The sequence below is a fragment of the Anolis sagrei genome, chromosome 4 (assembly GCF_037176765.1).
Source record: "Anolis sagrei isolate rAnoSag1 chromosome 4, rAnoSag1.mat, whole genome shotgun sequence".
In the NCBI taxonomy this organism is placed as follows: domain Eukaryota; kingdom Metazoa; phylum Chordata; class Lepidosauria; order Squamata; family Dactyloidae; genus Anolis; species Anolis sagrei.
In genome coordinates, this window is record NC_090024.1 from 194,998,474 (window position 1) to 195,025,979 (window position 27,506).

At 39.5% G+C, this 27,506-nt stretch overlaps 1 protein-coding gene across 1 annotated transcript; it reads right to left on the minus strand.

Moving 5' to 3' along the window:
• Positions 1-814: 814 nt before the first annotated feature.
• Positions 815-23,397, minus strand: PM20D1 (peptidase M20 domain containing 1). Its single transcript, XM_060772890.2, has 13 exons — positions 22,969-23,397; positions 19,739-19,825; positions 18,448-18,683; positions 16,987-17,073; positions 15,342-15,475; positions 13,852-13,971; positions 13,006-13,081; positions 12,541-12,602; positions 11,419-11,497; positions 8,188-8,259; positions 7,425-7,593; positions 5,590-5,689; positions 815-1,473 (listed from the first exon to the last, which is right to left on the minus strand). The coding sequence occupies exons 1-13, from the start codon at positions 23,201-23,203 to the stop codon at positions 1,344-1,346; spliced, it is 1,587 nt and encodes a 528-aa protein (XP_060628873.2). The 5' UTR covers positions 23,204-23,397; the 3' UTR covers positions 815-1,343.
• Between the last annotated feature and the right edge of the window lie 4,109 nt (positions 23,398-27,506).

The window sequence follows — 27,506 nt, forward strand, 5'->3', positions numbered from 1 at the left end:
CTACATTGTCATAAGCATATTGGATTTCCAAAACAGAAGTTGTTGTGATCTTACTTTTGGCTTTCAGCCAGCTGAAAGAGCTTGTCATCTTTTTGTTTGATACATGATTTCTATATCGGTAAGAAGAAGAGTGCCCCCAGTGGCACAGTGGGTTGAAGCCCTGAGCTGCTGAGCTTGTTGACCGAAAGGTCGCAGGTTCAAATACAGGAAGCACTGTGAGCTTCCGCTATCAGCCCCAGCTTCTGCCAACCTAACAGTTCAAAAACATGCAAATGTGAATAGATCAATAGGTACCGCTCCAGTGGGAAGGTAACAGCGCTCCATGCGGTCATGCTGGCCACATGACCTTGGAGGTGTCTGTGGACGATGCTGGCTCTTCAGCTTAGAAATTGAGATGAGTACCACACCACAGAGTCGGGCATGACTGGACTTAATGTCAGGGGAAAACCTTTTACCAAGAAGCTTCCTGTCAAGATGTAGAATCATAGTTATGAAGATGGAAAATAAGGTTAGGATAGTAACGCATCCCTGTTTGGCACATGACACCAACTTAAATGGGTTGTTTTGGGAGCTGTTGCTGTCCAAGACAGTTGTCATTGTGGAGGAGCTGCAGGATGTTCACAAATTTATCAGGGCATCCAATTTTCAGGATTCCTTATTTGAAATGCTTTGAACAAGAAGTGATTTATTTCAGATTTTGGAATATATGTATTTGCTTATATATACATGATGAGAGATCTGTGAGATGAGACCAAAGTGTAGACGTGAAATCAATTTATGTTTCATATATAATCTTACACACATAGCCAGAAGGTAATTTTATACAATATTTTTATTTTATGCATGAAACAAAGTTTGTTTACACTGAACCATCAGAAAACAAAGGCATCACTATTTCAGCCACCCATGTGGACAATTCTAGAAATCAGAATTCCTGGTAAGTGATACACAATCTGTACTACCAACTTCAACTACACACAAAAGGTGTGTCTCCTTTGTCTCTTGCCTCTACATGAAAAACTGTCATTTTTCTATCTGAGAACAATTCAAATGTTCTTTAGTATACAAACTTTATACTGCTGCCCTATGGAGATTTTCAAGACTCTGTTAATTATGAGGTAGAACAATAACAGCAAGCTCAATACTTTGTTTTTATCAAAGCCATTTGTTCGGTTTAAGTTTTCAGTAGGTTTTCTAACCACCTGTGAAGCACAATATCTCATTACTTTAAATCTGAATGCAACTCATTATTCCTAACAGCTACGCTCTGGAAAAGAAGGCAAACTGGAACAGAGCTGTGCTATATATTTCAAATTCCTCGGAAACCTTGATACTTTTTGCTTTCATAACTCATGAAGGTTTGCATGTGGCACTGTGGGCTGGTGAAAATCGGAATGTTGAATCACTTGGAAGAGAAACTTCACTTGCCTTTCATACCCATCAATAGAGATCCTTTCATTCAACCCATGGAACCTGATTAAAAGAAAAATAATGATGTTTTATACCAATCAGTATCAAATCATCTCCATTCTACTGTGACTATGTAATTAGCTGATTTTAATAGGTCTACTAAGTCTGGGAGAGTCAGCATAGTTTCAGTGTATGACTAGGACAGTGGGAGACCAGGGTTCGAATCCCCACATGGCCACTGAAATCCAGTGAGTGACTTTGGGCAAGTCACACTCTCTCAGCCTCCAAGAAAGGCATAATGTAAACAAATTCTGCAAAGAGAAATTCTGTGATAGTTTCATTTTAGGGTTGCCATAAATTAGAAATAATTTGCTGGCATACAACTAAATCTGAAGCCAACCTCAAGCTTCTGATTACGAATCCATTAAGTATGCAGTTATTTTTTTGTCAAAAATGTACATTTCAGTCCTCTTCAATTAAGCCTCAGGCCCCATCTACATTGCCATAGAATGTAGTTTGAAACTGCTTTGTATGGTCAGTATAGACATATATTGCAGTTCAGTGCAGTTAAACTGCATTATATGAGTCTATATTGTCCACATAATGCAGTTTCAAACTGCATTATATGGCAATGTAGATGCGGCCGAGTGGTTCACTGAGTGCAAAAACAGGTATCTGTAGTCATTTGTGTTCTTTAGACCCCATCTACATTGCCATATAATGCAGTTTGAAACTGCATTATATGGACAATATACACTCATATAATGCATTTTAACTGCATTGAACTGCGTGGACTCATACAATGCAGTTCAATGCAGTTAAACTGCATTAAGGAAATGCATAATATCTCAGTGTAAACAGGGCCTGTTTGGTGTAAGGTCTCAGGTGAGAAATTTGGATTAAGAGGTAAACCTCACTAAGAGTGTTTAAGAGCGTGCCTACATTAAAGTTAATGAACTTGACTTTCAGTTAATCATTTATGCTTTAACTAACATATGTACTCAATAACTTATTTACTTAATTTATTTAAAGTGTTTATTGTCTCTAAGTCTGCCAGGGACTCTGATAATGCTATGGGAAATTTGATCCATTGGTTATGTTGTGGTGGGATTTGCAGTCCAACAATGTGCGAAGAGCCACATCTTCCCCATTGCTGTACGGAAAAATGCTGCAGCAGTTAACAACATGAAACCATAGAATTGCGCGGGAGGACCAAAAATGCTTAGCCATAATCTATTCTTTCAATCATCTACAGGGCAGAGGCAGTGGCACATACAGTAATGTGTGAATAATTAAATCCGTAAACATTTAACTCACAAATTTTAAGGGATGACTGTGTATCTCAGAAATATATTTTGAAAGTATGGTTATGCAAAAAAGGAAACCAAAAACAGTAAAATGAAAAAGATGGGGGAAAGGGGGAAGTACAGAGGTTATGAAAAAGGGATAGGGATATATTGTCAGATGCTTTCATGGCTGGGATCACTGGGTTGTTGTAGGTTTTTCGGGCTGTATGGCCATGTTCTAGAAGCATTCTCTCCTGACATTTTGGCTGCATCTATGGCAGGCATCCTCAGAGGTTGTGAGGTCTGTTGGAAACTAGGAAAAATGGGTTTACATATCCATGGAAAGTCCAAAGTGGGAGAAAGAACTCTTGTCTGTTGGAGCTGGGTGTGAATGTTTCAATTGGCCACCTTGATTAACATTTGATGGCCTTACAGTTTTTAGGTGTGCCCTGTTACTGCCTGGGGGAATTCTTTGTTAAGAGGTGATTAGCTGTTCCTGATTGTTTCTTTTCTGGAGTTCCACTGTGTTTGAGTTTTGTTCTTTATTTACTGTTATAATTTTAGAGGTTTTTTTAATACTGGTAGCCACATTTTCATGGTTTCTTCCTTTCTGTTGAAAATGTCCACATGCCTGTGGATTTCAGTGGTTTCTTTGTGTAGCCTGACATAGTGGTTGTTAGAGTGGTCCAGCATTTCTGTGTTCTCCAATAACACAGGTTGGTTCTGTGTTCTCCAATAACGCAGGTTGGTTCAGCAGGTGCTCTGCTATGGCTGACTTCTCTGGTTGAAGTAGTCTGCAGTGCCTTTCATGTTCCTTGATTTGTGTTTAGGCAATGCTGCGTTTGGTGGTCCCTATGTAGACTTGTCCATAGCTGCATGGTATTCGGTAGACTCCTGCAGAGGTGAGAGGATTCCTCTTGTCCTTTACTGAATGTAGCAAAGTACAAATGCCACATCCAACCTCTGAGGATGCCTGCCATTGATGCAGGCAAAACGCTAGGAGAGAATGCTTCCAGAACATGGCCACACAGCCCGAAAAACCTACAACAACCCATATAGGGATATTCTTTGAATTTTTATTTTCATATATCATTGTGGTTTGAATGGAATCTTAATGCATTTGTGCTAATACGAATACTTCCAAACTCTGTACAAAAACTGTACAAAGAGGGGCCTATATTGCTCTTTGCCAACTACCAACCTCTAACATATATTTGAAGTTCTGGCCATTTTCAAACTTAAGGATCAGGCACCTTGTGTTTTTAGGTACCTTGTGCCATGTGTAAGCAACCTCGAGTCCCTTCAGGGAGATGGTAGTGGAATACAAGAATAAAGTTGTTGTTGTTGTTGTTGTTGTTGTTGTTGTTATTATTATTATTATATAGGAAAGTTTTGTTAGGATCTCTATGTCTGATGTAAATAAATAAATACAGTTTGTTTCCTTTTACTGTGTGTGTGAAGCAATAACACAGGGTGAGATTAAAACAAGCCAAACCATTTTTAGATCTATATCATAGTACTTCCTAACTGTTTTTGCAGGCACAGGTTGCCTCCTGCAACATGCTCTAAAACAGCCCCAAACATGGCTTTGTGGAAGAAAAGCTGGGCCTAGAAATACGATACTAATGCTATTATGGACCATAGGATTTTTGTTGCTGGCTTTAGGTTACACTTTTAATCATTACACTATGTAACAATTTTTTTTAAAATGTTCATGGTCTAAAAGTGTTATTTCCCGTTTAATCGTGCAGGACTTACTCTGAAAGTAGTTGTTATACTCCGTACACCTTGTTTTTGTGGCTGCTACAAACTATGTTAAATTGGTTGAGACACTCTGAAAAATTAATTAAAAAACTGTAGCAAAATGTGATGCAGGTTGTCTCGCCAAAAACAAAGTTTTTGCAGTTGTATAAACTTTTCCCGTGTTTTTATGATAGAACCAATCAGGGAATGACATTTATAACTCAGGCTCAAAAATCGTGTTACCTTGTGTTATTATTTCTTTACATTAGGCTCACCTGACAATGGAACATTATGTATCTGTAACATAAGCCAGAATTGTTGGGGTGGGGGAATTCTTTTCTCATCCACATTTCCCAAAATCTTCAGGCCTGCCTGGCCACGGGCTCCAGTGATTGGAAGTTTTGGGAATTGCAATCCAAATAGTTGTGGTTTTTAGCTTTTAATATGTTTTAATGGTTTTTAACTGTGAATTTTTAATACTGTTATGTTTAATTCTGTTTTAAAGTTTGCATGTTTGTATATTTTAAATTCTGTGCTCATACTTTTAATGTAAGTCACTTTGGGTCTTCTTTGGGAGAGATAAAGTGGGGCATAAATAAACATAAACAAAATAATAATAGTCCTAGACACTTGGGAAGTGTCCGATGTGTGAGCAAATACAACAGCCAGCATAGTGATCTTATTTGCCTTGTACTAATCTTGTTGTGTATCAAATAATATTTTTTCCAAGCTGTTCTCCAGGCAATTCAAGAGGGATAGGAATTGTCCTTCAGACATAAAAGAGTTTTCAGTTTCTGTTCAAGATCAAGCTTTGTCTGACATCTTTTGGTTTAATTTGACTACAGTTTATGGAAACTCTTATCATTTTATTGGTAAAGATTTATTCAGAGGTTTACCATTGACTTCATCAAAGGTTGAATGTGACTTGCCCAGGCCACCCAGTGCATTTGCATGGCTAACAGAACCTCGGTCTCCTGAATTCTTTTCTGAGACTCAAACCACAATATTATAAACCCATTCAAGGCTATAGAGAAGGGCTGCTCTGCATCCAGTTTCAATAGTAGCAATTTATTTGCAATGATAGTGAAACATTCGTGTTTATCTCCACGAGCTTTCACTAGGAAGAAATTATCAAGTAGAACAACTATACCTTGGTAAATCTGTGGGGTTGAAGAACACTGGGTTGAATCGATAAGCAGCGTTTGTAAGACTGGTGTAATGTCTACTGTCAGTGTTTCCAACACAAATACCTAGAAGAGAAAACATCAGTGTAACTCAGGAATGGCAGCAAAGAAGTCAATGCTACTTTAAGACCATTATAAGAATTAGATCTCAATGTTGGGTAATTTAAGAATAGAAAAAGTATTTCCTACATAAATCAGCAACAACAGTTTAGCAGATCAGAAGCTTCTTAAACACAGCAGTAGAGCAAATGAGATTCAGCAATTATAGGAATAGGGTCAAGCTTTAAAAATTATGAGAGACTTTATTGAAAGAACTACATTTCTATATAGTAAAGTTAGGACCCATTTATCTATCTAGCTCTCTGTAGACATCTTCTCTCTATATATGCTTACAGGAGAAGCATAAAATGGAAGTCTCAAAGGCTTACTATGTGGCCAGGACACTTGGATAAAAAGAAGTGTGTCCGTGAGATCTAACAGCCCAACAAACAGGAGAGAATGAGAGAGAGAGAGAGAGAGAGAGAGGACCATGGGGAAGGACTTTCTCTACCAGCTAACTCATCTGCCTATATATTTCCTTGATGAGAACTATAAACTTGTGCAGGATGTGACTGAATTTCAACACTCAAGTCCTCGGAGTCCAATTGCAAGTGCCAACTAGAGTAAATACACTATATCAATAGGTTGATCTATTATTCAGTAACTGATTCAGCTATTTTCTTTAGTTGGAACTATCAACTGGATTTAGGTCCCAGCTGGGAGAAACATGCTGAAATGTCCTTAGGATGCTAATCAAGGTGTCCAACTGAATCATTCACACCTATCGCCAACAGACTCCTATGACTCCTACTACTCCCAGAATGCTTCAGTGTGCACATCCAAGGCACAACGCCATCCAGGCCTCCTGGGAGTCGTCATCTGGAGGGGCAAGGAATCGTCTCTGGACAACACCCAGCAGCCCCGAGCGACAGCGTGCCTTGGATGTGCTCACTGAGGCATTCTGGAAGCAGTAGTTCCCTGATTCTTATGGCTCGCAGAATGCCTCAGCGAGCACATCCAAGGCACCCCACCACCCGGGGCTGCTGGTAGTCGTCCAGAAGTGCTTCCTTACACCTCTGGATGATGACTCCCAGTTGCCCTGGACAGCAGCGTGCCTTGGATGTGCTTGCTGAGGCATTCTGGGAGCAGTAGGAGTCAGGGAACTACGGCTCCCAGAATGCCTCAGCGAACATATCCAAGGCACACCACCACCCAGGGATGCTGGAAGTCATCATCCGGAGGCACTTCCTTGGGCCTAGGCAAGCCCAGTGGCCTTTGGAGGTGAGCGGTGAGGGCGGAGGAGGTCCTTGAAAAGAGAGTGGTGAGGGCCATAGGGTCATAGTGTTGGAAGAGGAGTAGTCTTAAATGGCGAGTATATCTCAAATTCTGTATTTTATCTTTAAAAGTTGGGGGTCGTCTTATACCCCCAGTCGCCTTGTATAGCGGAAAATATGGTATATGTGATAGCTTTGTATAAGCTCCCACAAATTGTATATGTGAAATGAGAGACTGAAGTCAAAGTACACTTGCCAGTTTTTATTAGTTTTTTTTTTAAAATAATGCTTACTGCCAAAAGGTTCTCAGGTCCAAAAAAAGGGGGGGGGGGGAAGAGGAGGGAAAACAAGTTTTTAAAAAAATCTGAGCAAGTGTATATGTGTTGTGGATGCTACAATGAAATAAAATTCAAAAAAATTAGAAACAAAATAGGGATTACTGAGCAGAAACAAAGAACAAAGTAATAACAATCATGCATTGCCAGTACCTGGAGCTATACTGCCAACATCTGTGAAAACATCCAGAATAGCCTGACGGAAAACCTGCACGCCGAAGGTCTGGTCATCCCAGGGACTAATTGGAAGTGGATCAAAAGCGTCCTCCAGTTCTATCTTCACTTGGCCATCATCAATTGTTTGTTCTATTATTTCCAAGACCTAAGAACAAATCCAAAAGAACAAGCGAGCCCATGTAGCAAGACGGTTTTTGTCACACAATTAACACAGATTGTAGGTCAACTCTGCAAATCAATTACAGCTTTCTAAAGGAAGTTACAGAGTCAGTATAGAAGCCAGTATGGGGCCTGGCTATTGAACTTTTTCCAGTTACACAACGGGATCACAAGTGTTAACAAGTTCTTGACAGGAAATTAATTTTGAGCAACCACCTCTAAAGACCCTCAGACTGTCTACATTTCTAATGTAGAGATCATTGAGAGATGCTAAAAATAAAATGAAAACAGAAGACAAGAAGACACATTCATTAGTTATTCCATCACTGATTTTAGAATAGGAGGGCAATTATTAAAATAACTCTTTTGTTATTTGATATTCTTGGCCTACTAACTCAATTTATGTTTGTCAAAACAATAATGTATCGCTCAACAGTCTTAGTCTACAAAAGAGAAATCTATGGCTATTGTCTGCAAGGTCTCTGTCTCACTGCCAAATTGAAAAGACAACAATCCCAGACTTGACAGTTTATACTAAGATAAAACAAGGAGGGTGAAACAAAAATCACATTCCACATACCTGGTCAACTGTTTGAGCTGGATGAATGCGGAAATTTGCAGTTGCATTTGCGAACGGTGGAATGACATTGGACTTGACAAGAGGGAAGGAAAAGAGGCACAGAGAATAAGGGTACAATCTTCAAGCAACAAGGCAAAGATTTAAAGCAATCCATTGCCCACTAATTATTGTTCAAATTATTATACAGTCTTTAGTTTGTCTGTGATGCCTTATGAAAATTAAATGAGCCATGCATTTAAGGAATACACATTTTACTCTTTGCGCTTGAAATTCATTATTCCCTTTGCTCTTAAGTTATACTAACACAAAATAAAGTTCTGTTTTGATGCTTTGGCAATGGAGGGATCCACAAGAGCTGTATCCTAGAAGGAAAGCAGCTTCAGGGTCAGGTTGTTCTGTCTTTAACTCATTTCTAACTTATTGCGACTCTTAAGGTGAATCTATCACTGTGTTTTCTTGGCAAGATTTTTTCAGAAGAGATTTGTCTTTGCTTTCCTCTTGGGTTGAAAGTGTGTGACTTGCCCAAGGCTACCCAGTGAGTTTCTATGGCAAAGATCCCAATGCCACTCTTCAGAGCCCTAGTTCAGTGCTCAAAGCCCTACTTGCCTTTTTGATGCATTCCCTTTAAACCATATTCCACGCTTGCCACATGATTGGGGCAACAGTACATTTAAAAGGCACAAGTCTGCCACCACTGGGTGTTATTCGGGCTGCTTTTTAAAACAGAAAATTACGAATAATAAAAGCCCAATGTGCCCTTTCTCATTCCGCCACTGAGTGTCACTGTTTAACTAGCACATCAAATAAAGCCTCTTAATAAAATAATATTATTTTGAGGGGAATTTGTTTGAGTACTGTTTCTTATACTGAGAATCCTGGATCCAACTGGGATTCCCTTACCTCAATACACTCTATATGGGGTTGCCTTTGAAGACTGTTCGGAAGCTCCAAATGGTCCATTGGACGGCAGCCAGATTGCTTTGCTGGACCGGGGTACAGGGAGCACACAACCCCCCTGTTACATCAGCTCCACTGGCTGCCAGTCTGCTACCGAGCACAATTCAAAGTGCTGGCTTTAGCCTATAAAGCCCGAAATGGTTCCAGCCCAGTTTATGCGTCCAAATGTATATCCCCCTGTGAACCATCTCGGAGGTTAAGATTGCCCGGGGAGGCCCTGCTCTCGTTCCCACCTTCTTCACAGGCGTGACTGGTGGGTACGAGGGACAGGGTCTTCTCAGTGGTGTCCCCTTGTCTGTGGAATGCCATCCCCAATGAAATTAGGTCAGCACCCTCCCTCTTGGCCTTCAGAAAAAAGCAAAAATATGGCTGTGGAAACAAGCATTTGGGCAGTAAGCAGGACAAGAAATGAACCCGGATTATGTACAATGTTATTTGATACTGGAACGGCCTGGACCATGCTTCTGGATTGGCTGATGTTAATGTTTATATTGAAGTGTTTCTAATCCCATATTTTAATGTTTAATGTAATTACATTTTATGATTTAATTGATAGTTTTATGTTACTGTTGTTTTTATGTTAGGTTTTCATATTTTGTAAGGCATTGAATTTTGCAGTGAATACATTGGAAACCACTTTGAGTCCCCCCAGGGGTGAGAAAAGTGGTATATAAATGAAATAAGTAAATAAATAAATGCTGGGTTCCTGAAAAAATCTGCAATAGTAAACAGGATTATAGATCTGTTGCCAAGTAGATGTTTTAGATATTTACATAAATTTGATTGCGGCATTTACAGTGGATTCAGATATATTTCAGATATACTTACTAAAAAGGGTAATCCATTTGTTTAGCTAGCCTTGCAAATGCTGATTTATTATTAGTAAATCTTTGGTTTATACTGATTTTATATAGCTATATATTCTCAGGCCAAAAAGGGTAGAAAGTTTAAGAAACTTTGGTTTAAAGTACTTTATTTTTTAAGAAACATTTAGTGCCAGCATATCAACCCAACTCAGACCCCAACTCATCTATGATCCAAATTTCCATTTTGTGGAGAGGAACTTCAGCTGGTTTTCAATCTTGAACCTCCTGGTGGTCCTTCAGAATGCCTGGATTCTTTCTCAGTCCCAGGTTCAGGACTGTGGTCATTCAGCTACAGTGGCCCCTTCTACACTGTCATATATATCAAAGTAGATAATCCACATGATCTGCTTTGAACTGAATTATATGAGTCTATACTGCCATATAATCTAGTTCAAAGCAGATAATCTGGATTTTCTATGGCAGTGTTGAAGGGGCCTGCATCTAGTTTCCCAATCATAACAACAGAACCTCATGTGGAAATCCTCTATCAAGATATACCTTCTGATGGTGGAAGGGAACTATGCATCAGTTTGCACCACAGTGGAATTCTGACTTCACCACTATATTCGGCATTTAGGCAGACATGCTAATAAGTAACTATATCATGCCATGCAATGTCAAAAATCTACTGTACATGTATCCAAACGTTGTGGCCTTTTAAAAAAGTTAGGATTTCCGCATTTGTTCAACCTCTCCTCTACCCACTTTTAGAACCTGTGAGCACCAGTGACATGCTGAAACTGGCTACTGCTCTCTGCTTAAAGTACATATATTTAGAGGCAAACTAGTAGTTCATTTTCTATCTAACCAGAAAGTTATTCATGCTATATATAAGGGGATGGGGTGGGGGTGGGGATGGGGATGCATGCCCTGAGTCAATATGCTGAATTCAAGAAAAGGGAATAGACAGCCTGGAAAGAGAAACTGCCACTTGGAAAGGCAGGGATGTATTCTCATAATATTCACATTAGTAATCTGGGAGACTCTCAATATACTTTAGGGCAGTGGTTCCCAACTTCTTCTTCTTCTTCTTCTTTTTTTTTTTTTTTTACTAGGGACCACTTTTACCAGGGACTACTTGACCAGGGACTACCTCTAACATTAGTACCAAAAGCATTATGAATCGGTTTTTGGTCAACTATAGATTCGGTTTGGGTTGCTGATTCAGAAAATTGCATTGGATAAACCACATTAGCTCTAGTTTCTGATAAAGAAAATATGCCATGGTCAGCAACAGGGAAGGAGTGGCAGGCAGTGTGAAAGGAGCAGAAATAAAATAAATAATAAAAAATAAAGAGGAAGGAGGCTTGTGGGTCAGATTTTTATCCTCATGGCCTACTGATGGTCTGTGGCCCACAGGTTAAGAACCACTGCTTTAGGGAAATCCCCTTAATTCATAGAATGGTACCTTGATTCCTCCATTAAACATAGTCAGTGCGGTAGTGGTCCGAACAAATGTATTTGTGCTGGGTGTCCGCTCAAGAAATCTGTGTGAAAATGAAGAATTTCTTCAAAATAAAATAATGTAGTTTTCCCTTTCACAAATTAGGTACAATATTTTGGATCAATAAATATACATCTATCCCCTATGTTTGTGTGTGTTCCACCTGAATTTCTTTATTTGAAGGTTTTGGCAGGAACACCGCATTTCCACATACAATGTATTAATTATTTCTGATTGCTGTATGAAATAAGAAATTTTGACCCAGTGACTTGGATGAAGGAGTAAAGAGAATTCTCATCAATTTTGCACATTTTGCCGAACTGGAGTGGAGGATTGGTAACAGCTCATTAGATCGAAAATGATTTATAACAAATTGAAGAAATGGGAGAAAATAAGCCAATTGAATTTCAACAGACATAAATGTATGCTTTTATACTTAGGAAGGGAAAAATCAGATGTAGGTACTTTATGCTGTCCAAACAGCTATATTTAGAGGTTTTAGTAGACCACCTACTAAACATGAGTCAGTAGTGCAACATGGCAGCAAACTGAAATCTAATTCAATCTTAGGCTGTGTCAACTGTTCAACACTTCCATCAATGGAAGTAGCAATAGATTGTTAATTTGGAATACTGTCTCTAGTTTTGGGCACCATTTTAAGGAAACTGGTGGGAATACATTTTATCATCTCAAATATACTGGAATTCCCATAGAATCAGAAAATAACCTGAAGTTATACTTTTTATCCTTGTGGATGTGTGTTACATAAATTAAATGTATTTAAATTAGATAATCTATTTAATTTCAGAAAATCTTGAGAGGATGAATAGTCCCTTTCTTCTTCTATTTCAGTATACAATGTAGTTACATTCTGCCTGCATTACCATCTGTTAAGATAGTATATTATCTTCTTGACACTCAAATAGGTCCTCTTTTAGAATATCACAGAAAATAAATGTAATGGACATATTTCAGCAAAATAAATCCCTTATTGTTTTGCAACTTCCAAAAATTATGAATAATTTAAAGATGAAAGCAGGTACTTCCAAGAAGGGAATGCACTAATATATCCTGCCTCTTTCTTACCTGCCAACTAGAGGTGCAAATAGCCACAGATTTGCCATGATGATATTGAGAGGGAACTTAAACTGAATGTAAGAGAAGAAAACAGGAAAACATATCAGAAAATCTAGCTCTTAACAAAAAGTATGTTCTGAAATAATATTTCTGTTGGAAGCATTCTTGCAGATTATGCGTACAAAGCATAATCCAGACTATTTCTTCTATATGTAAGCCACCCCATCCACTTCCATTTGCTTTTGACTTCAGCTAATCTTATTTTGAAGTTATACCCAAATGTATAATAATTTATGCTTGCACTCTACAGCAGTATTCAAAGCTGGTTTGCCATCACATTGTAGTACACATTGTAGTACTGTTGGGTCAGATATAATGGCAACTGCTAGACTGATCAAACCAAGAACTAAAATGGCATAGAAACATGTAATTCACTGAAAACAAGTGGAAGGGCACAAATTGCTAAATCCTTACTTCTGGTGCCAATTCCTCAAACATCAAGAGTTCAGGTCCCTGACCAAACAGATTTGGCATTGGATTCTTCTCCAGCCTGGAAAAAATGCAGGACAAACAAACACTCCATTCATAATTTTAGCCAACTTAACAACTGGTGCAGTTATATAGCCCTTTGAGAGCATATTTTAATAATAGTAGTAGCAGCAACAATTTTTTGGTCCTTTAAAGAACTTAGATTTGTACACAACACATAAAATGACAACTCCTGCCTAGACATACTTGTAATCAGATAATGTTTCTATGAGTATGTTTCTTTAAACAAATGATAACATTTTAAATAAATACTCCACTGAAGCTTTCTCACCAAAACTTGTTTCCAAAACAAGGAATTTTTTTTTCAAAATCCAATTATCACAGGGACAGAAAGTGAGATGAAATCTTTTGAACAGGAACACAGAGAGCAAAGCAAACACCACAGGAGTGTTAACTCTTCCCTATGCTACCCAAAGCTTGCTTGCTCTCTCTGTCTCTCTGTTTCTCTTTCTAGATAGATAGATAGATAGATAGATAGATAGATAGAGGCTGGAGTTCCACTTTAAAATATTCATGTCCCTATTTACAAATAAAATCACATTAAGAACAAACCTATGGAACCTATCTTGTTCATAACTTGGGGACTGTCTGTACTTTAATCCATCATAGTAACTAATGATTTTGTTTAGATTAAGGCTATCTAGAAAAAAGGTAAGATCTTTAAACTGTAATTTTGTATACATTTGCATGAAAAGAAGTCCTACTGAACCCGAAGGGACTTTCATTTGAGTAGACTTGTCCTGGAAATTTACTACAAGGACAAATACTCACTTGGACATAGCTTCAGAAAGAATGCCGATACTTGTTCTCTTAGGTGGTGCAGAAGAATGACCTGGTGATGATGTCACAGTGAAATGTGCTGTAATTGCACCCTTTTCTGTGAGGCCTATCCTGATAAGTGAGGGAAAAATCATTGATGAAATTTCATAAGATTTTTCATTATCTTCAATTGGACAAATGTGCTTATTTTGATAATCAGGTCCATTATTCGCCACCGGATGAGTGTATCATGGTGCACACTGTGCTTATGGTTTCTGATCAGTTCAGAACATTGGACTATTCTGTACCCCACTATAGGTCACAATATCAATGGGAAAACATCACATTCACTTTAGATTCAAAGATTCCTTGTCCTGTCCCCCCACCCCCACCGAGTAATATGACTGTTTCCTGTAAGAGCTGTGGTTCCCAACCTTTTTTTGACCAGAGACCGCTCTCCAACATTAATGCCGAAATGATTACGAATTGGTTTTTGGTCAACTTTAGATTCAGTTCAGTTATTTGGGGTGCTGATTTAGAAAATAGCATTGGATAGACCACATCAGCTCTTGTTTCTGAACATATACCATCCAGTAAATGCCATCTGCTTGCCCACAATAAAGCATATTTAATAATCTCATTTTAGGTCTCACAGCCCACCAGTGTGCCATGGCCCACAGGTTGGGAACCACTATGTAAGAGGAACACCAACAGTCTAAGAACAGGTGTGCCAGGCACATATATATTATTCCATAGCTGGCAGTTATTTTGGCTAAAAATACCGTATTTCATAACATAGTAATCACACTGCTTAGCCCTTTTTTATTTAAAAAAGGGGGTGCAACTATTATCTGATTTAAAAAATCTGCCTTTGGTTCTCCAGTCTCTTGCCTCCAAAACAGAAGGAGGAGGGATGATCCAGCCTCAAACAGACAGCTCAGTTTCTGTTTGTTTGCTTTTTTGAACTGTCTTGCTTTGGAGGAAGAAGAAGGGTAGATTCTTTTCCTTTCCTTGTTTTTCCAAAGGCAGAGCAATTTATAAAATCTGAAATAGATCTCTTTGGAGAAATGAGGGAGAAGTGAAGCTCCAGAGACCTCAATTTCAGGTTTTTTTTAAACTTGCCTTTCCTTCAGAGAAAGAAAGAAGGAAGGAAGAACCAGCACCAAATGTCTCTGCAACTATTTTGCAAGGAAGACAAAAATACTGATTTTGCGACCCCAAAAATGGGGGTGTGACTATTATGCAGTGGTGACTATTTGGCAATGAAATATGGTATTTCTATGATCATTCTGTTATATTCATATTGAAGTAAAATGAAAGTCAGTAGTATACATTTTCAACATTCTAGATCAGGGACAGATAAAAATGTCCTGTCAGATTGTATCTGAATTGCTTGCATTTAATCAGGCATGGCTTTTGGCTTCCTATATGTGCAATAATGACATTGGGTTGTTGTGAGTTTTTCGGGCTATTTGTTGTGGTAAACTGTCATCTTTACTTACAGAGCTACAGGTTTCTCTATTCCTGTAACGACTCCATCAAGGATGAAGCTGCCCTCATCAAGTACAAAAGCAAGCTTCACGCCTTTAGATTCCAGCTCAGCCACAATCTTCTTTGCTCCTTTTTTGCCACCTACCTGAAAAACACACAGCAATATGTTCTCAACACATTAAGCCACTACCTGACTATTCTGCATCTGGCATCAGCAAACATCCGGTATTTCAGTAGAAGAAAGCTATTATCATAAAATTATGTTATACAGGAAATAGCATTTTGCCTCAAGATTCTTAGGTTTTGGATTATCTGTATGATCTCATTCAAAGAAATATATTATTCGCTGAATTCTCCTAAAGCCCAACAGGTGAACTGTGGCGATGAATGCCACAAATAAAGAGGAAATTGTCATAAAAATGTTTTAGCAGAGTATTAGATCCTCCAGCAATAAATGGAAGTAACAGAGTACCCCAGTCTTCAGTTACAATCCCTGAATTACAGTAATTATTTCAAATGTTTCTTATAATGATTGATAGGTTCAAATCTAATGTGGAAATGATGGCATTCTTCACAAAATAAAAGACTTGTTGCCAGAACCTGACTAGTCAGTAATCATTTTACTATTTTATTATCCGCAGACGACACCAAATTGGGAGGAATAGCCAATACTCCGGAAGACAGGAGCAGCATTCAAAATCATCTTAACAAATTAGAGAGATGAGCCAAAACTAACAAAATGAAGTTCAACAGGAACAAATGCAAGATACTCCCACTTAGGCAGAAAAAAATGAAATGCAAAGACACAGAAAGGGGGACAATGCCTGGTTCGACAGCAGTAGATGTGAAAAAGATCTTGGGGTTCTCGTGGATGAGCAAACAATGTCATGCGGCAGCTTAAAAAGCCAATGGGATTTTGACCTGCATAAATAGAAGTCTAGTGCCTAGATCCAGGGAAGCCATGCTACACCTCTATTCTACCTTGGTTAGACCACACCTAGAATGACACTGTGTCCAGTTCTGGGCCCTGCAATTGAAGCGAGAAGTTGACAAGCTGGAATGTGTCCAGAGGAGGGTGACTAAAATGATCAAGAGTCTGAAGAACAAGCCCTATGAGGAGCGGCTTATAGAGCTGGGCATGTTTACCCTGCAGAAGAGAAGAGACATGATGAAGGCCATAGATAAAGAGGTGAGGGAAAATTACAGGGAGGAGGAATCAAGCTTGTTTTCAGCTGCCCTGGAGACAAGGATGTGGAAGAATGGCTTCAAATTACAGGAAAGGAGATTCCACCTGAACATGAGGAAGAACTTTCTGACTGTGAGAGCTATTCAGCAGTGGAAATCTCTGCCACAGAGTGTGGTGGAAGCTTCTTCCCTTGAGGCTTTTAAACAGAGGCTGGGTGGCCATCTCTCGGGGGTGCTTTGAATGTGATTTCCTGCTTCTTGGCAGGGGGTTGGACTGGATGGCCCACGAGGTTTCTTCCAACTCTATGATTCTACTGCAATTTATATAAAAATCTCACAGTATGATAGCACAATATCAAAAAGGTACTCAATAGGTAAACAGAAAAGCAATTGAATGCATCATTTCAGCCTCTTGGATGGACTAAGTTCCAGTGCTAAAATAAATAGATGGAAAAATTTACAAATATATACCTCTTCATCATGCCCAAGACCAATATAGAAACTTCTCTGAGGCCTGTAATTTCGTTTTAACAAGAATTCCAGTGCCTGTAGAATCCCCTAAGAATGGAAACAAATAATGTTAAATATCAAACTGTTCTCTATCTTTGATAAATAATCCTGACAATAAGGATTTGGAAGTAAACTCAGTAGAATAAGATATGACTACAAAACAATAGAACTACTTCTTCAATATACATCTCAACTGCATTTAGCAAGGCTTTTCATCTACTACAGTCAGTCTCCTGGTTTTGAACAAGATAAGTTCTGTAGGTCTGTTCTTAAGTTAAATTTGTATGTAAGTTGGAACAGGTACATTTTTAAGTGTAACTCCAGCCAATTTGTTTAAAGTTTTGGATAGCATAGGGAAGAGTTAACACCACTGTGCCCTCACTTTCTGTCCCTGTAACAACTGGATTTTGAAAATTTGGGGTTATTGTACAAACAAGGATTGGCAATAAAGCTTCACTAGAGACACCTCTTTTTGGTAATAACTCTTATAGAAGTTGATTTCCTTTTCTAGGGTTAGATTTCCTCTAACTTCCTGTTGTCTCAGGGGCAGGAAGTGAAATAATGGTAAATTTCAAATGAGGAAATAGCAGCTGAGACAGCATACTAACCAAAACTTTTTTTAAAAAAGCATGGAGTTCTACTTTAAATACAACTTAGATTGATGTTTATCTTAACATATTATTTACTTTTACCTTTGCATGCAAATGCTTAAACATTTTCAAATACCGCCAAAGGCCAAGAGCACCAGCTTCCTCTGGGGTTATAACTAGGAGTCATATATAAGCCAGGTGTTTGTAACTTGGGGGCTGCCTGTGCAAACATGGGAGATTTAGGATCATAATATTTCAGAAAAATGTATGCTGCCTTTAAAATAATTTGGTATTTTAAATCCAAAAATGACCCTAGATTTGCTCAATCATGGACATTTTTTTTGCTTTGATACTCCTATGTTGTAAGATACAACTAACTGAAATTAGTCATGAAACTTGTGAACGAAGTGCATGTGATATTTCGTTGCTCAAATCCATCACCCCAAAATACATTTTAGAAGTGACACGATTGAAGAAGTTTTCTCACTGTAGGCCTGCTGTGATCTATCATGATTTTATTTCCTCAAATGGGTGCCCCATTGCACAAGGCTCATTTAAAACAGATGTTTAAAGCAGATTAAGGATTGTTGTGTCATTCTCCACACTTAATCCCTTTCCGAACTCACCAGAATGGTCAGACAGTAGCATTTCAGCACCCCTGATACTACCATTAAAAAACTGCATGTTCCACGAATTTCTCTAAACTGTTTTAAAATGCATCCAAATGAGTAGCCATCTCTACTTCTTGTGAGAAATTACATTTCATGCACATCTGCATCTTGCAAACATTTTTTGCTTTCTCCAAGAGTTGTTAAATCTATAACAAATATACCATAACAGAGTTTTTGTTATCCAATGTTCCTCTTCCATAGATGAACCCATCACGTTCTTCAGCAGAGAAAGGGTCACTAACATCCCAGCCTTCTGGGGAAGCTGGGACTACATCTATATGGGCAAGCAACATGTAGGGCTGTAGTTGTGGGTCAGACCCTTGGACAGTAAACAGGTGGCTATATCCTCCAATAACTTGATGTTGGATGAATGTAGTAGAGAACACTAAAGGAAAGGCTTCATGAAAGAGAAAAACAAGGAGAAATACTTAGATTTGTTTCTAACATTGAAACATTAATTAAGGCAAATATTTTACAATGACATTTGAATGAATGAGTTACTGAAGGACAAAGAAGAAGAATACTGTATAGGTCTTTGGTTAGGGTTAGGGTTATAATAATAATAATTTATATGTCTAGAACTACACAGCACACATGCACATTAAGTCCAAGTGTGTCTGAATATAGGTTTCTTCCCAAGGGCCTAGGATATTAGAAATATTTTTGTAGAATATGTTGAGAAGTGCTCCCTTCTGCAGCATGTGGATTGATGTTCTGTCCAAATTAAGGCTTTTCAAGTGCTTTTCAATGTTTCTTGGAATGCCTCCAAGAGCACCAACCACTATTGATACCATTGTTGTTCTCTTTTGCCATACTCATCCAATTTCAATTTGTCAGACCTTATATACTCAGCATCTGGAGTTCTTTGTTGCAAATTCTGGACTTTTCAATTCTGACTTTGATGGCATTTGTTCTAATGGCTTGTTCTTGGGCTGCCAGAATCAGGCCCTCCATCTCCTTTTTCAAAATTGTTGTTGTTGTTGTTGTTGTTATTATTATTATTATTACCCCACTTTTTGCCTCTAAAAATACTCAAAGCAGCTTACAGCAAAACCACTACAATACAATTTAAAATATAAAATATATGAACATTAAAATAGAATTAAATATTAACTGTATTAAAAATAAACACTTAAACTCCCTAAAACGGGATTAAAAACCTATTCATAGCTAAAACCTATTTATACCCAAGTGGGAATCAAGGATTGGGAAATCTGCAATTATAGATTTCATTTTCTCTTGGCAAACTTCTGTAACTGTATTCAACACCAAATCTATGTTTTGTCAGTTGCTCCACTGAATAATTAATGACATTTTATCAGTTCAGTACTTTGGTCTTGTCAGATAAGAGCAATATTAGCGATAGAAATAATAAGCGTTATTTAACCATACAGCAAAATCAGATATAGAAAAAATGCCATTTTATTCTGTCAAGATCAGAAATATAAATACCTTTACGAATATATGGTTCAAATTCTGCCAGGGCTGTTACATTCTGTTCATCTTCTGAGAAGGAAACGGTTTGTAATCTGATTGAACCTTACATAAAAGAGAAGAGATTTTGATATTTTCACAGATAAGCAAAACTCTACACTACAACAATACTGCAATACTGCAATGAACTGAATCACTCCACCATTCTGGGCAAATGCCTCTTTCAAGCTTTTCTCTGTCAAAAACAAAACACAACACAACAAAGCCCGTCACATTCTTTCCATTCCATATATAAAGATGTTTTTATATTTCAGTAACTTCTTATCCACCTGTTTCTGGTGTGATGCTGTTGCTTTTTTTGTGTGGTCTAAACTTCCTTATAATGGCAGAACTGTATAACAGCTTAAGCAAACAAATATAACTAAAACTTAATTGGGAAAATCAATTGTAGCAAGGGGGAATTAATCTTTTTGCTTGTCGCCTTTTCTGTTCCAACCTTGAGCTGAAGGGCCAGGAGAAACAAAGTGACTCAACAAAACACCAATCAACCAGTATAGAGAATTTCTAAATGCTTTAAAATCCAAAACTGCCTGTAAAGATGACTGAGGGTGCATCTACAATGTGAAATTAATGCAATTTAGTACCACTTAACTTCTGAGGCCGGTGCTATGGAATCTCATGATTTGCACACAGTTTGAAGAGGCACAAGAACTCTTGGGCAGAGAAATTTTTGATTATTTAATGATAATTATCAGAATAAAGGTTTCCCCTTGACATTAAGTCTAGTTATGTCTGACTCTGGGGGGTGATGCTCATCTCTGAGATGAAGAGCTGGCATTGTCTGTAAACTCCTCCAAGTACATGTGGCCGGCATGACTGCATGTAGTGCAGTTACTTTGCCGCCAAAGTGGTACCTATTGATCTCACATTTGCATGCTTTTGAGCTACTAGGTTGGCAGAAGCTGGGGTTAACAGTGGGAGCTCACCCTGCTCCCCGGATTTGAACTGCTGACCTTTCAGTTAGCAAGTTCAGGAGCTCAGTGGTTTAACCCACTGTGCCACTGGGGGCTTGTTTTTAAAACACTGTGTAACTGTATTGTATTGTATTATTTAAATTTTTTCTACCGTTGTTTATACAGGCATTGAATATTTGTCTGTCACTATATTGGAAGCTGCCCTGAGCCCCCTTGGGGAGATAGGGCGGGTTACAAATAAATTATTATTATTATTATTATTATTATTATTATTATTATTACAGAAGGCTCAAAACCTTATAAAATGACAACTCCTGTGATTCCATGGCAATGAAAGTGGGGTCAAACTGCATCCATTAAATCCCAAGCATTTCACATAATATATTCCAGATATATACATAATACTCTCTCTTAGGACTCCATCTAATGAGGTTTGAAACTCTCTCAAAAGTTGTTGTAGGTTTTTCCGGGCTATATGGCCATGTTCTGGAGGCAATTTTTCTCCTGACGTTTCGACTGCATCTATGGCAAGCATCCTCAGAGGTAGTGAGGTCTGATGGAAGTAGGAAAAATGGGTTTATGTATCTGTGGAATGACCAGGGTAATGTTTCAGCTGATCACCTTGATTTGCATTCAATGGCCTGGAAGCGCCTGGGGGGAATCTCTTGTTGAGAGTGAATTGATGTGCCTGATTGTTTACTCTCTGTTGTTTTGCTGAGGATGCTTGCCATAGATGCAGACGAAACGTCAGGAGAAAAACTGCCTCCAGAATATGGCCATATAGCCCGGAAAAACCTATATATTATTATTATCTTGTATTATTAGTAGTACTATATTGTATTACATTATAATACTATTATCAATATTATATGTATATACAATATATTATTAGCATAGCACAATATTAGTATTATATATTACTATATTGTACTATACCACTATAATGTGATACTATTAGTAATATTACATGTAACATATAATATACAATTATTATATTGTATTATTATTAGCATTATAGTGTATTACATTATAATATTATTATCAATATATGTATAATACAGTATATTATATTATTAGCATAGCAGAATATTAGTATTATAAATTACTATATTTTTGCTGGGGGGAGCAAACTTTGGCAGTCCAGGTGTTTTGAACTTCAATCCCCACAATTCCTAACAGTCGGATTCCTAACAATTATTAACAAAACACCTGGAGGGAGGGCCGAAGTTTGCCCATGCCTGGGATAATGGAACAGTACCCCACTTTTTTCAACCCTGGCTTGAAACTGCATTGAATGGTTGCTTTGGATGGGGGATATACTGGCAGACTGTTAGGAATTGTGGGAGTTGAAGTCCATAATAATAATAATAATAATAATAATAATAATAATAATAATAATAATCTTTAGTTATACCCTGCTACCATCTCCCCCAACGGGGACTCGGGCGGCTTACATGAGGCCAAGCCCAAACAACATATTACAGCAAAATAAAACCAAAACATAAGCAACAAGCAACATCATAATTACATAAAAACATATTAATACATTAGCAAAATAACATTACAATAAACACCTGGAGGGAGGGCTGAGGTTTGCCCATGCCTGTAAGTGATTTCAGTATGGAATGGAATGTTTTTAAATGTTTAATATGTTTTAATTTTAATCTAATTCAATTTTAATATTTTTTTTGAATTGTATGTGTTTTAAGGCATTGAATAATTGCCTCTATGTAAGTCGCCTTGAGTCCCCAAAAGTGTTAAAAGAAGACATATTTTTTGATGTGATAGATCAGTTTACTTAAAATATAGTCCACAGCAAGGTTGTTACACATTCACAGGTTTTGCTGAAGGGATGATATGTATTTGGAACAGATGTTTTTTAACTTTTATTTTTTTCCTTTATTTTTTATTAATGATTTGACACAATCTATATATATATATAAAGGCTCTGTGCATAATGAGTACCTTAAAAACAAAAGAACCACTAAATAAATCAATAAGTGTCTCTATATTCCTGCAGAGCGACTTGAGAAAGTTCGGCCCTCCCTCCAGGTGTTTTGGACTTCAACTCCCAAATTTCCTAACAGCCGGTAGTCTGTTGTAGTCCAAAACACCGGGAAGGAAGGCCAAAGTTTGCCTATACAGTGCCTATATTCCTGCATTGCTCTCCGCTTCCGCTTGTGGCCTGTAGGGGGCGCGGAAGGACAGCGCCTCTCCGCCTGCCGCTGCGCCCTCCCGTCTGAAGTTTCCCCCACTTTCGCAGCCATGTTTTACCGCGGAGGTTCTCCTTGAGCGCCTGCTTTTCTTGGGCGGTGAAGACGGGCTCCAGGCGGCGGGCGAGGGGCCCTCTGTCCCGCAGCGGCAGGCCCAGCGTCGGGGGCCGGGAGGCGCCGTAGGTCCGGCCGAGCACCACCCCGACCAGGACCAGCGCGGTCCCCGCCAGGCCCAGGCCCAGCGCCCAGAGCAGGCCTCGCAGGCCGGGCCGCAGCGCCGCCAGCCAGTTGGCCATCTCCCTCTCGCGCTGCAGCCGGCGCTTCGGGGCGCCTTTAAGGCCTCCCGGCAATCATTAACGAGGCAGGCTGTTCCTTCACCCCTCGGGAGGGAGGGAGGCGCTTTCCGCCTGGCAGGCCTCGCTCGGGAGCCCGTTGGGCAACCCTCTCCTTGGCTGGGGATACACCCCACTCGCCAACCTGTCCCAGTGGCTGTGCGTGGAATAGGAACGACAGAAGCATTCCTCAGATTTCGTAATAACAGTTCATTGTCTCTCACCTGATCCTTTTGGGACCATATTTACATAGTATTTACACAATGCCTTGAAAACTAATGAAAGCGAATGGTTAGTAAGCTCATACGTATTTGTTGTCTTTAGTGGCAATTCTATTCTATTCTATTATCCACTTCAAGAATGTTGCTTATTTGTTCAGTCGCTTCCAACTCTTTGTGACCTCCTGGACCAGCCCACGCCAGAGCTCCCTGTCGGCCGTCACCACCCCCAGCTCCTTCAAGGTCAAGCATTTTCAGTATAGTTGATTTTGCCCAGGGGCACTCTTGGGGGAAAATAGACCTTGACATTATGAGTTGTGCTTACTGGGATGTATAGTTCGCCTACAATCAAAGAGCATTCTGAACTCCACCAATGATGGAATTGAACTAAATATGGCACACACAACTCCCACGATGAACAGAAAATATATATCAATGATTGGTTGGGGGGGGGGGGGCGCCAAAATACTGTTTGCTTACTGTTGAAAATTACCTAGGGCCACCTCTGAGGTCAAGCCAGTCACTTCAAAGGATGCCATCCATCCATCTTGCCCTTGGTCGGCCTCTCCTCCTTTTTTCCTTTCATTTCCCCCAGCATTTATTTATTTACTTTGCTTATATACTGCTGTATCTCAAGCCGAAGGCGACTCACAGCGGTTCACAAACAGTAAAAACAGTAGAAACAGCAGTGGTTCCATACAACATATAACAATTGACTTAACACATTATCCATAAATTACCAATAAGCAATTACAATGCACAATTATTACAAAAAACAACCGTAGCCAATCTTCTCATCATCCAAGCGTAGTCCAGGTTCGTCGTCCATTGTTCCATTCCTATGTTCCATTACCAGATTGCACTAAATTACTCAAATGCCTGCACAAACATCCAGGTCTTCACCTTTTTGCGGAATACCATTAGAGATGGTGCTAGTCTAATGTCCGTAGGAAGGGCGTTCCACAGCCGAGGAGCCACCACCGAGAAGGCCCTATCTCTCGTCCCCGCCAGCCGAGCTTGAGAAGCAGGCGGGATCGAGAGCAGGATCTCCCCGGAAGATCTCAAACTCCTGGTGGGTTCATAGGCAGAGATGCGGTCAGATAGGTAGCTTGGGCCGGAACCGTTTAGGGCTTTAAAGGCCAACGCCAGCACTTTGAATTCAGCCCGGTAGCAGCATCATTTTCTTCTGTCTCCTCATGATGTGGCCAAAATACTTCATCTTTGCCTCTAATATCCTTCCCAATGAGCAGTCGGGCTTTATTTCCTGAAGTATGGACTGGTTGGATCGTCTCACGGTCCAAAGCATTCTCAGAACTTTCCTTCAACACCACAGTTCAAAAGCATATATCTTTCTTCGCTCAGCCTTCCTTATGGTCTAACTCTCACATCCGTAGGTTACTACGCAGAATACCATAGCTTTAACTATGCGGATCTTCGTTGCCAGTGTGATGTCTCTACTCTTCACTATTTTATCAAGATTTTGCTCTCCTCCCAAGATGTAGACGTCTTCTGATTTCCTGGTTGCAGTCTGCGTCTGCAGTGATCTTTGCACCTAGAAATGTCACTGCCTCCACGTTTTCTCCCTCTATTGCCAGTTGTCAATCAGTCTGGTTGCCAGAATCTTGGTTTTTTTATGTTTAAGGGCAACCCAGCTTTTGCACTTTCTTCTTTCATCTTGATTAGAAGGCTCCTTTCAGCCATCAAAGTTTTATCTTCTGCATATCTAAGGTTGTTAATGTTTTTTCCAGCAATTTTTACCCCAGCCTTGCATTCATCAAGCCCCGCACATCACATGATGTGTTCTGCATACTAGTTGAATAGGTTGGGGGAGAATATACAACCCTGCCATACGCCTTTCCCAATTTTGAACCAGTCTGTTGTTCCATAGTCAGTTCTCACTGTTGCTGCTTGGTGATGGTTAGGGACCACTTGTCAAGGGAATTGTCAATCGAATGCACAGCAGAACATCCACGTCTTTAGTTCCTTATGAAATGTGGATATTGAGGGTGCTAGCCTGATCTACCTGGGGAGGGAGTTCCAGAGTTGAGGGGCCACCACCGAGAATGTCCTTTCTTGGCTTGTTTTATGCTGTCCTGGAGACTAGGATACAGAACAATGGCTTCAAACTACAGGAAAGGAGATTCCACCTGAACATTAAGAAAAACTTCCTGACTGTGAGAGGCGTTCAGCAGTGGAACTCTCTGCCCTGGAGTGTGGTGGACGTTCCTTCTTTGGAGGCTTTTAAACAAAGGATGGATGGCCATTTGACAGGGATACTTTGTGCTTTTCCTGCATGGCAGGGGGTTGGACCAAATGGCCCATGTAGTCTCTTCCAGTTCTATTATTCTGTGATTTTATGCTTCAAATACACATTACAGGCAGTCCCCAAGTTACAAACATCCAACTTACAAATGACTCATAGTTACAAGTGGAGGTGAGACAACAGCAAATGAGAGAAATCTACCCTTAGGAGATGAAATTCACTCCTGAAAGAGTTTTCATTGGGAAAAACTGTCTCTACTTAAGCTTTATCCCCAATCCTTGTTTCCATAACAAGCCAATTTTAATAATCATCGTCATCTTTATTTATAGCCCACCATATCTCCCCAAGAGGACTCAGGATGGCTTACAACAGTATAAAAGACAATGGCAAATATTCAGTGCCAGTGAAACAACAAATCAAAAACAGCTTAAATGAGCATGACATAATACATGTAACACATTTAAAGTATTAAATCCATTAAAAACTCTTAAATCCGATTAAAATGTTTGGGGCTGAGATGGTATACAGCAGATTAACAAAGATAGATGTTCAACAACAGGGTCCCCGGGTGTTTTGGCCTACAGCCAGTTTACCAGCTGTTAGGATCTCTGGGAGTTGAAGGCCAAAACATCTGGGGACCCACCGTCTGAGCACCACTGCATAGTATGAATGCAACTTGACACTTTTAATCGCCCTGGCTCAATGCTTTGGAATACTAGGAGTTGTAGTTTGTCAAGCTCTTTAGCCTTTGTCAAAGAGGACTGTCGCATCTCCAAACTACAAATCCCAGGATTCCATACACTGAATAATGGTGTTATCAGGCAGTATGCATGCTTACAGTATAGTCGCATCCTAAATGATTCCAAAGTCCTTGGGTGAATCGGCACTGGAATTAATGCAGACTGACACCACTTTCACTGATATGGTTCAATGCTATGGATTCATGGGGGCAGTAGTTTACAAGATCTTCAGCCTTATTTCCAAAGAATGCTGATGCCTCATCAAACTCCAACTCCCAGGATTGTATAGTACTGAGCCATGGCAATTAAAAGTGGTGTCAAACTGCATTAATTCTGGCGTCTGAGACTTTATCCCTCAAATCTCCTTAGAGCTGCAAAAGGGAACCACAAGCAAATCACATGGAAAACTCCCCTAACTTACTGAAAGGAATTATGGGGACTAAATACTCCAAAGACAATCACCCTAAAATGGAGTCCCCGGTGGCGCAGTGAGTTAAACCTCTGTGCCGGCAGGACTGAAGATCGACAGGTCGCAGGTTGGAATCCGGGGAGAGGCGGATGAGCTCCCTCTATCAACTCCAGCTCCTCATGCGGGAACATGACAGAAGCCTCCCACAAGGATGATAAAAACATCAAATCATCCAGGCGTCCCCTGGGCAACGTCCTTGCAGACGGCCAATTCTCTCACACCAGCAGTGACTTGCAGTTTCTCAAGTCGCTCCTGACACGACCAAAAAAAAAAATCACCCTAAAATAGGATTTAAAGTCTGTGCCTGCAGGATTCTGGGACTTGTAGTTTAGGGAAGGGGTTTCTCATTTTCAGCAAGATAAGTCCTGGGCTCATTGAACTAAAAGCCCCAGAACGCTGCAGGTTTTAAAAGTGGGATAGGAAAGTCCTATCTGGTCTTGGAAACTAAGAAAAGTCAGTGCTAATTAATATTTGAAAGGGAGACCCTCAATGGTATGCTATATTTCAGTGGAAGGAGTTGGCAAAAATCACACGAATCCTGTTGAGCCACAGGCTGGGCTGGAAGGTTTGACTTAGG